The sequence below is a fragment of the Stegastes partitus genome, unplaced genomic scaffold (genome assembly GCF_000690725.1).
Source record: "Stegastes partitus isolate 25-593 unplaced genomic scaffold, Stegastes_partitus-1.0.2 Scaffold563, whole genome shotgun sequence".
Taxonomy (NCBI): Eukaryota; Metazoa; Chordata; class Actinopteri; family Pomacentridae; genus Stegastes; species Stegastes partitus.
Genome location: NW_007578294.1, coordinates 157348 through 167397, shown reverse-complemented (window position 1 = coordinate 167397; position 10050 = coordinate 157348). Strand labels below are relative to the sequence as shown.

Genomic DNA, 10050 nt, shown 5'->3' with positions numbered 1-10050 from the left:
TTGTCATGATGTAATTTTACAGCTACATTATTAAAAAGACATACAAAGACACAAACAAAGAACTCCGCTCCAGACCGCTTTATTATTGGATGTTGAGGTCATGTCCAGGTCGGTTAAATTATAGAAAACAAAGTCCCAAATCCACCAGTGATCATTGCGCACTGGTTTACTGGTCCTTCAGCTCCTTCAGCCTCCTGATTGCGGACTTGACTGTGACAGCGGAAGTTGTGCTGCAAGAGAAGGGGGGGACAAAACATACAAGATTAATTCGGACCAACACCACAGGTTCCACAACCAGGAGATTCTCACCAGTTTTTAAGGAGGAGCATGTTTGTCCTTACAGATGGAAACAATGTAGAGGAAATCTTTGAGTTGATCCATTCAAAAGAAAACAGTTATCAATGCTTTAATGGTCGTTTGCATGAAAAATAAATAACACAATCTAGTGTACCACCGTTAGTCAATAACGCATTGTTTTTTGAACCATAAGGCTATTTAGCTTCAATGGAGGACACAAAAGCTCAGGTGCTGTATTGGTCAAAATTACACAACTTCACTCAAAAGCGCTATTAACAAACAGCTCAATCATCACTGCATTTCTGAACAGAGCTTATTATTTATTAAACTCACTGACAAGACGAATTTGACAAATTCCGATGAGTGATTAGCATTTGAAGCTTTGACAAAACAAACAAAAACAACTCAATGACAATGATCTGTCTAGGCATAAAAAACTGTGAGCCTGCTTGTTCTGTGGGTACAGCGTCACCAGTCTGGACTACTTCCAGTCTAATGATGCAACAAACCCCTGACACGCCCTGCAGATCAGGTAGAACGGCCCCATAATGATGCTAAAAAATAGCACTGCTGGTGGCGGTGGCTTTAGATCAAGGCTACATTCACACTAAAGCGCTTTTGAACCGAATATGTTTCACTTCTACCATCCACTGTTTTCCTGCTTCAGTTTGAAAACGGTTCCTTGGATGGATGAGATAGGAGGACTTCTGGAATTGATCACCCAGACACCTATCTTTGTCTCAGGATTGGTTCTCACCACTCACTGCATGTCCTGTCCTGATTCGTCACAGCCCTATCACATGATTTGTCTTGAGTAACTGTGGGCAATTGCCTACTTGACACATAAGGCAAATATTTATGTGACAAGCGTTCACATGTTTGTATGGACAGAGATTCTATGCTCATCTATTGGCGATGACACAGCCGTCAAACCAAAATGACTTTTCACAACAATATCCACAGCAGTCATCTAAATTTGAGAGTCCACATGAAGGCGGATGAGGCAATCAGAGGAAAGACAAAAGAAACCTACTTGTAAGTCCAGGCACCTCCAGCCACGGTCTTCTTGCAGGAACCACAATGCCAGATACCAACAGCCCTCCTCTTCATCTTGGTCTGTAAATACACATTTAAAGCATTAGAAACATTTCAAAAAGGCTCTCTGTTGCCTTGTCCAGGGACAACATCCAACCATTATACTCTGAAGACAGTTAAAATCAGTGCCATTTGCTGCATGTGTTGTGTTCAGCTCGGTCCTCACCTTGCCACAGAAAGAGCAAGTGTATTTAGCATGCTGGGAGATTTCGATTTTCTTCACCATCTTCCTCAGCGACGCACCATAACGGGTGCCGTATTTACCAACGATCCCCACCTTCTTGGTGCGCTTGGCCTGAAGAAAGAAAAAACACAAAAACAAGCTTGATTATGCGAAACAGTCTTGCTTGTGCACAAGATGTTAAGAGTTTCATATTGCAGCTGATGCATCTAACATGGACTACTGAATCCGGGACAGTTTCTAGTGCCAAGCGTATCCTGAGCAGTATTCACATATTCTCAATAACTCAGTCACAGATGCAGTTCCCTTCTGAGCATCACTGAGTAGTTAACACACGTACAAATACTCAGAAAAATTTTACAGGGTGAATGAGGTGCTGTCACCACTAGCAAGCCCAGCTAGCTAGCACAAGCTTCCTCTCGCTAAGCTAACCACGGTGCTAACTCAAACCAACAACTAGTTTAACAGACGACTGGCTCAGTTGAGACATGAGCAAGGCCAATTATTGTAACTACTCACATTGTAAATGAGTACGGAATTTAGGATTTTTCGCCAGACAGTAGGCTAAAGTGACTAGCCCGCCCGGCTCTTGAGCTCAGTGAGTGTAGCAATGGTGGCCGCCATTACTGTCTCAGTAGGACATGAAAACATCGTTTTTTCTGTTAATACAATCATCAAAGTAACACAAATAAAGCGCTGCTCTGACAGAAAGGGTCACTGCAGAACCTCCGAATATGTAGATATACCATTTAAAGCACAGAAATTGTTAGATTGACACGGATTATGAGCAGGAGAGGCTAAGCTCACCATCGTTTCAGTGGAGACGTAGGTCCAAAGAGGGATTGCTTAGGGCGCAGGCGCGATTTACTCAGTTGTTCATGTTGCATTGTGGGACTTTGAGTTTTCCTTGAATGCAGCGCTAATGCATAAACGGGAAAGTCCACATCAGCATGAATCGTAAAAATAAAAAATCTGTATAGGTTATTAATTTACAAAACGAGCAAACTATCCTCTTGTACATAACATTACAAAGGAAACTGTTTAAGGCGTAACTAGGGACGCGTCTGTTGATACGCGCATGCGTATTGCTGTCGTGGACGACAACATCCCTGCTGCTGAGTTGAAATGTTTGTCCACTTAGCCTGTCGTGATGCGAGCTTAGTTGTTTGCGAATATATAGTCCATTGAAAATATTGTTTTTTTGTTATTAAGTGAGCTGATATGCCATGAAGCTAACACGGAAACTGGTGCTCGCTAAGGCGAAGGCCTCCGACCTGGAAAGCGTGAAGAAACTGAACTGCTGGTAAGTGCTGACATTTTAGCATAACAGTGATTGTGTTGGTTTTTGGTTTATATGATGATTTTCGAGGTGGACAAATACAACTTTCTCTGTGACTCGTATTTTTAGTAACGTTACATTACATTTTATTTTGCAGGGGATGCAACCTGACTGATGTGAGTACTCAGTTAATGATGTCATACTTAGCCTGACACCGAATTCATTATTCATTCTGCAGTTTACTTACTTCTGTTTTTAATCATTTTAATTTAGTGGTTTGAATGTATGTGTTTTTCAGATTTCTATCTTCTCTCAGATGCCCAACATTGAGGTGCTGACACTGAGGTTGGTCTGTTTTAACTCTGCTGTCTCCCCCATACAGCCACGTTAACACTAACATTATACTGTTAGAGCAACACAGAGGCAGTCAGGATGCTCCACAGTTCCTGTCTGTGATCTCTTCCTTCTCTCCGTCCAGTGTCAACAGCATCTCGTCTCTCTCTCCTCTGGCCGGCTGTCTGGCTCTGACTGAGCTGTACCTGAGGAGGAACATGATTCCTTCCCTCTCCGAGCTCTCTCACCTGCGTCCTCTGACTCGTCTCAGAGTTCTTTGGTTGGCTGAGAATCCCTGCTGTGGAACTGACTCCAGCCAGTATCGGCTCACTGTGCTGCGCTGCCTGCCCCGTCTTCAGAAACTTGACAACCAAGGTGAGTATGCCATGTTTTTCTACACTTCAGCCCTGACAAAGCAGTCTTACCTCAGCTGCTCAGGAGCTTTTAATCATATCGCATATGATATACATACATATCACACTTTATCAGCAGATATAGACAAGTGAAGGCAAAGACCTCAACCTTTGACCTCTGCATAAAGGGATCTGGTGGCTCTGTTGTGCTGTGGGGGCATTTTATTGGCATGGTTTAGTTCCACTTTTTTGTTTAGAGAGAAGGGTCACTGCAAATCAATACAAAGTTTTTCTGAGTGATCCCCTTTATCGTATGATGAAACATTTCTATCCTGATGGAAGTGCTCTCTTCCAAGATGACAGTGGCCCCAGACACAGGATATGAGAGGTCACTGAATGGCGTGATGGGTTTGAAAATTATGTGAGTGACTTGCTGTGGGCTTCACAATCACCAGATCTCATCAGAACACCTATGGGGGATTTTAAACCAGTGTTTCAGACATTGCTCTTCACAAACACCAAATAAATGAATATCTTTCAAAAGAATGGTGTTCCTCACTCTAGCACAACTCCAGAGTCTTGAAGAATCAATGCCAAGCTGCATTAAAGCTATTCTGGTGGCCAGTTCAGGCCCAACGCCTTACAAAGACACTTAGTGTTGGTTTGCTCATTCATATTTTCTCCTTTTTGGCTTCAAAGTTGAGGCTTAAAGTGCATTTTTGACCTTGTTGAAAAATCAGTGTCACCCAAATGTAGCAGCTGTTGTGCAACTTAAGAACAGCTCATACATGTAAGTTTTCACTGTTTTGTCTGTGCAGTAGTGACAGAGGATGAAATTGCACTGGCTCTCATGGAAGGCGAGGAGGTCACCACACCCCCAGGTAGTAATCAGAACCAGCTGTCCTCCAACGGACTTCCAGACACAGAGACGGAGAATGATCCGCTGAACTACAACATGGAGGAGACAAAGTAGGTCTTAACATTACCGGAAAGTAGAACACACACTGACTACAATCAATCTACCAACATATTTTTTGTTAAATCATTTATTTTATTTAATTTTGTAAAATTTACGTTGTAGGGATGTGGGTGGGTGGGTCGGTGTGTCACTGCATAAGTGTTGGTGTCTTAACTTAATTGCTTTAAGCTATTGGATCCTGGAGAAATGCTCCCTCATCTTGCCTGCACTACTGTTGTATATACAGAAAAATGACATTAAAATTTGATTTGATAATGCAGACAGGAAGAAAACATTTCTCTCTTAATTTGTGTGTGTGTTGTTTTTATTTTTATTTTTTAAGCAAAATCAGAGAAGAGTTGGGGATGAAACCTCTCTCCAGAGACAAGTTCTCCTCTCTTTCTTCACCATCAACCAGAGAAACCAAACTATCACTGAAAAGGGTAACTTCTCTCTTAGCAGTGTTCCCCCTTTGTCTTAATGTGCTGAATTATACCTAATCCTATAATATTATTATTCCTATCTGACAATTATTGATCTAACTCTATTTCCAGACACACACTCTTGATGCGGTTCTGCTGCTGCTGAGGGATCTGGATGAAGAGGAGCTTCATATTGTTCACACAGCTACACAGAACAGACTCCAGACGTACACACTGGACTCAGAGACGTTCAAAGATTCACAGCAGACACAGAAAACCGCCGAAATCCAGCACTGATTTTTCACAGCATGCACTCCGGGCCCAACATCTCGCTCCCCTTTCCATGTTTGACCCAAACCTCAGGATCCCTGCATTCTGCTCTGACATTCAGCCCGCACTGAGCACGGCCTGCGATTTAACGGCACCACCTCTTTCCCCTTTTGTGGTCCAGTTTTCCAATGTGGACGATTCCTCCCCTTGCTTTTTCTAAAATGGCTGCATGCCTTCCTGCCATGTAAGAACAAAAGAATGTATGTTTTGCTAAACTTTAAATCTATTTCTGTAATTAAAGAGAATAAGCAACAATAAATTCATTCAAGTGTTGCTTTTAATTACACAGATGTCAGCTGTGAACGTGTACATCAAAGCACAATGTGAACGTCACAGTGCTGCAGTGGGGCATTTAGGACAGGTCAAAACATGCTACTAGCAATTTAATATAAACCACTAATTTAAGCTGTGCAGAGCCCACAGGCTGGTTCCTGTCGTATGTTAATCAGATGTAACAGCGCCTTTATATCAGTGGCTCATTCAGCTTGAGTTTCTGCTGGAAAAGAGAGTTCATAAGTCTGAAGTTTTGTCTCCTCAGTCGCCCTCCTCGTTCTCCAGGAAATCCATCAACGTGCTCGCGTCCACAGCGACGACCAGGTACTCCACTCCATCTGCACCCTGGAGTATTGTGTGAAAAGAGTAAATGATAAGCACCGGAGTTATGAGTGAGAGCAGAGAATTCTGAATTGAAACACAAGTCCACCTTGCGTGTCCGTATCAGTTTGTGGTCTCTGAACTCGGTCAGCTGAGTCCTCAGCGTGAGGTCAGAGTTCACCAAGAAGGCCTCTCGACAACGCTGGTAGAAATCCTGGAAAGACAATCCTGCACATGGCACAGAGAGTCATTAGAACTGTACAGCGATACAGGTGGAATTTGAATAAAAATTGTTAGGAAGCTTTAAGTGTTGAATGTCTGCACACCTGTGTATGAAGGATTGTCTTTGTTTTCCAGCTGGAATTTTACCAGCAGCTTAAAGATTCCCCTGCAAAAACAAAGGACACAGAAATGTTAAGAAGTTGCAGATTCCTGCAGCTTTGGACCTGTTCATACCCGACATTAAAATGTGCTTTGGGTGATCCGATAACAAGGGGGCATCCCTGAGTATGTTAGATCATACCTGGCTTTAGAACGCATTTCTACATGTGCATGAAGTGATACAAAGAACAAACACCAGAGTTCTGTCTTTAGCAAATCCACATCAGCGTGTAGCTGCATAGCTCAATATCAGAGCCAAATTCTTGAGGCCAATTCATTCTGTCCATGTCCACGATGTGTGTAAGGGGTTGCAATTTTGTCATCCACCCAAATCTGTGAGTACTTTCATGTGTAGCCCAAAATTTGTGACCACACGGATCGTCCGCAGTGCAAGTACGCCTCAGGTACATGTGCCAAGATACCAAGTGGAGCTTAAAACAAATGTTTGGTGTGAGGAGAGACTGTACAAGGGGATGCTCTGTCAACCAGACCTTGATAATTCATCACTAAAAGATTTGTAATTGAAGTCATTTATTCATGCTTTCCAGAGCCCAAAAGTAGAACCTTGAATTTATCTAGAAATCCTGTGCTATGTCCGCCCACCCAGGAGTAATCACATTACCACAATGCTAAAGTGTAATCTGTAACCAGCTGCTATATCCTGGTGTTTTTTTCTGCGTTAGATGTGAGGGGCAACGCAACTGTCCACGTAGCAGATCGACTCTGACCTATCGCCGTGTGCATAGGTCTGCACACAGGGATGAGTAAAGCCAGAATTGACTGCAATTATCTCCAAGTCCCTCTGAGCCTTGTTAATCCAAGTCCTGCGACCCAACCCATGGCTAAACACAAAGGCTGCACAGCTACTAACTGAACTAACTGCTCCTGTAAAATTAATCGCTAACAATAACTGCTGCTACCTGATCTGAGGAATGACTCTCAGTAGGCAGCAGACACATTTGCATTAACATTACTAAAAGAGTGCAGCCATACGTGTCCCAGACCACCTATGAAAGTGTCTTTTTGAAATCTGATCTCAAAGCATCCTGAGTGCACTAACACCTGTTCTAACAGCTGTCCACTTCTGATCAGATCGGACATAAGATACAAGCTAATGCCAGGTGTGATCAGGTCTTTTACAACTCATCATAATAAGGTGTAAGTGGTACCTTGCGTTGGGTGTCAAGCTGCGCAGCACATGTGTGAGGGAGGACAGAGCGAGAGCGCCGGTCTGCTGCACCAGTAGAGAGTTTTCATACGACGTCTCCTCGGCGTAGTGCTGGAACGTCACACACTCCCACCACAGCCAGTTGAACTGACTCTGCTTAAACTGGTCCCACACTGAGAACAGGCAGGAAACATTCAGCGACAGGGACACGTTTCAGTATAAATATTGCTGCAGGACAAACAGACACCCACCCATTGGAGCGTTGATGTGGTCCAAAGAAGCCACCAGGTGCAGGTTGGGGAGGGACGCCAGCTGCCCCAGTGCACTCTGGGTCTTCTCTCCTCGCAGCATTGGTCCGTCGATGTTATGGATGAGCAGGTACACGTGGAGATCTGGGCCTGTGAGGACAGAGCACGAATGTAAAAACACACAGAATTCAAACACAACCTCGAGACACAGAAACATTTCAGAGGTGAACTTACTGTCTTTAAGGGTCTGAGCGATAAACTGGATCTGGTCTGAGGGTGTTCGGAAACTTCCCTGGTGCTCAAGAACCTCACACGTTAGAGCGTTTAATATCTGTAATAAACGTATAGTGGATAAGGACACAACAAATAAAGCTTCCACTGCTGCTCCCATTTTCATCACAGCTGTGTTTAAGCTGTAGAAATAAATAAAGCGTTTGAATACTGACCGATTTAAGAGTAATTGAAGGGAAAAATCCATTGACCACCAGGTGGATTTCTTGAGACAAATGAGACACACGGAAGTCCTCCAGCAGAGCTTTTTTGCTGCCCAAACCGTAGACCAGAACACTGAATCCCAACCTACACACAAAACCACCAAACACCTTCTGTATTGCAATACTGTTTAAACACTATTAACATGTCTGCAATTAAGTGCAACTACACTCACTGTAACTGTAACATCCATTTGCTAAAGTGCTTTTGGTGTTTGTTGTGCAGCTGCTGAATCTCCTTTGAGTAGCAGGATGGTTTCCCTCCTAAGAGCCGCACCAACGTCTCCTGCAAAAACCAAATGAAATCTTATTCAACCAACTTTGTAAGCAAAAGCAGGACATTAACTACATAACGAAGGCATAAACTCACCCTGTCGAGCTTAGGCGTGTGTAAACGCTCGAGAGTGCGGTCTGATGTGAGGACTTTTGAACTGCCGTGAGCTTCAAAGTACTCCTCGATCATGCTGGGCTGGCTCAGAGGTTCCGGTGCGTTCTTGCTCTTCTTGGCTGGAGTCTTGTAGAGAGCTGCAGATAAACCTCTGCTGGGAGTTCTTGGGGTTTTCACATTCTCCTTGTCCTCTTTCTTTACTTTCTGGCCTTCCTCCATCCCCTCTTCATCATCATCATCCTCCTCCTCAGAGTCAGACGGCGACAGATCGCTGTCACTGTCCGATCGGAGGCTCGGAGCTGAAAATATCAAACACGTTCGGATTAGGAGCGGAAATCACAGAGTGTCGTGTATGATGTGATCACGGTATGTTGATGATAAAGAGGATGTTGTCTAAATACAGCGATTGTGCGACACTCAGTACATAGCAGTATAGTGATGTAAGAGGCATCCTGATATCTGTGTAACTAAAGAAGAAAAAAACACTCAAAGACAAAAAAACAGCGTAAACAACATTTAATGATGTGTCAGTTCAATGCATTAGTTCTCTGGTTTTGACTCACTGTCTGTCTGATAAGAGCTGCCACAAGTTGTCATGAAGTAGTGACTCTAGTAAGTCAAACTAATCGTATGTCCCACCCCTAGTTTAGATTAAAGACACATTTTACCTACTGTGAAGCTACTCTAGTACGTATTGGACTCACTTGTCATTCTCTTCCTGAGCCTGTGTGGTGTTGTGGACACAAACTGGACCTTCTTCCTCTGAAGTTACAAAAAAAAACAGCAAAGGTAAGATTGTGAAAAGTCAAGTCTCTCTCTGGTGACACAGTAAAACCAGCAACCACAGTTTTACAAAACATGTTGTCATTAGGGATGAACTGGTGTTTGTCGTCTCACCCTCTGCGGCGTCCTGCTTTCACCTCTCTGGTCTACAGGGAGAGAAAAAAAATAACTGTATGAAAATGAAAACAGAATGTAATGGATAAAAAAATGTAGAGTGAGTTTGCTGCACTCACTGCGTCCTGTGCGAGTGGGAGTGCAGGGTTCAGCGTTTGGGGTCGTGCTGAAGGTGACACTTTTCCCAGGAGTCCGAGCCAACTCACTTGCTGTGTGTTGAAACACAAGAGTGTGTATTAGTAAATCAACAATCCTCTGATAAACCTGACAGAAAACATGCAAAACAAGCTAGTTTGTACATCCATGAGAGAAGAGACTGGAGGCTCTCACCAGTCTGAGCCATGCTGTGGCTGCGTTTGACTTTCTGAAAAGTGAAAATGGAGGATCCAGCCACTCTTGACAAACCATCATCGTCTTCTGTAAAGACAAAAAAAATGACATGACTGAGATGTAACCATCTGCAGTGATAGTTTTTAGATTATTACCAGCACTAAATACAAAGGCCATGTGCTAACGCAGACTATACCAGCAGGTGCATTGACCATGTGCAATAATATGATGTTCACATATACTTAACCTACCGTCATTGTTCCAAAAAGCAAAGTCAAGTCACCATTATTTATAAAGCACATTTA

The 10050-nt window shown here is 43.3% G+C and overlaps 3 protein-coding genes across 3 annotated transcripts in view; 1 reads left to right on the top strand and 2 right to left on the bottom strand.

Annotated features, from left to right (window-relative positions):
• Positions 1–63: 63 nt before the first annotated feature.
• On the bottom strand, positions 64–2446 carry rpl37a (ribosomal protein L37a). Its single transcript, XM_008288507.1, has 4 exons — positions 2381–2446; positions 1559–1687; positions 1331–1413; positions 64–230 (listed from the first exon to the last, which is right to left on the bottom strand). The coding sequence occupies exons 1-4, from the start codon at positions 2381–2383 to the stop codon at positions 167–169; spliced, it is 279 nt and encodes a 92-aa protein (XP_008286729.1). The 5' UTR covers positions 2384–2446; the 3' UTR covers positions 64–166.
• Positions 2447–2672: 226 nt separating this feature from the next.
• cfap410 (cilia and flagella associated protein 410) lies at positions 2673–5507 on the top strand. The gene is made up of 7 exons (XM_008288506.1): positions 2673–2876; positions 3010–3028; positions 3151–3197; positions 3331–3560; positions 4357–4507; positions 4840–4939; positions 5051–5507. Exons 1-7 carry the CDS (start codon positions 2800–2802, stop codon positions 5213–5215), a joined length of 789 nt encoding a protein of 262 aa, XP_008286728.1. The 5' UTR covers positions 2673–2799; the 3' UTR covers positions 5216–5507.
• Positions 5508–10050, bottom strand: part of orc2 (origin recognition complex, subunit 2) — a 6744-nt gene continuing 2201 nt past the window's right edge. Inside the window, exons 4-16 of the mRNA XM_008288505.1 lie at positions 9746–9832; positions 9535–9624; positions 9416–9447; positions 9223–9280; positions 8501–8817; positions 8307–8416; positions 8086–8218; positions 7874–7970; positions 7643–7789; positions 7393–7564; positions 6169–6230; positions 5952–6070; positions 5508–5866 (exon numbers count right to left, since the gene is read on the bottom strand). Coding sequence (XP_008286727.1) covers positions 5783–5866; positions 5952–6070; positions 6169–6230; positions 7393–7564; positions 7643–7789; positions 7874–7970; positions 8086–8218; positions 8307–8416; positions 8501–8817; positions 9223–9280; positions 9416–9447; positions 9535–9624; positions 9746–9832 — 1508 coding nt within the window. The 3' untranslated portion in view covers positions 5508–5782. The remainder of the gene's footprint in view (positions 5867–5951; positions 6071–6168; positions 6231–7392; positions 7565–7642; positions 7790–7873; positions 7971–8085; positions 8219–8306; positions 8417–8500; positions 8818–9222; positions 9281–9415; positions 9448–9534; positions 9625–9745; positions 9833–10050) is intronic.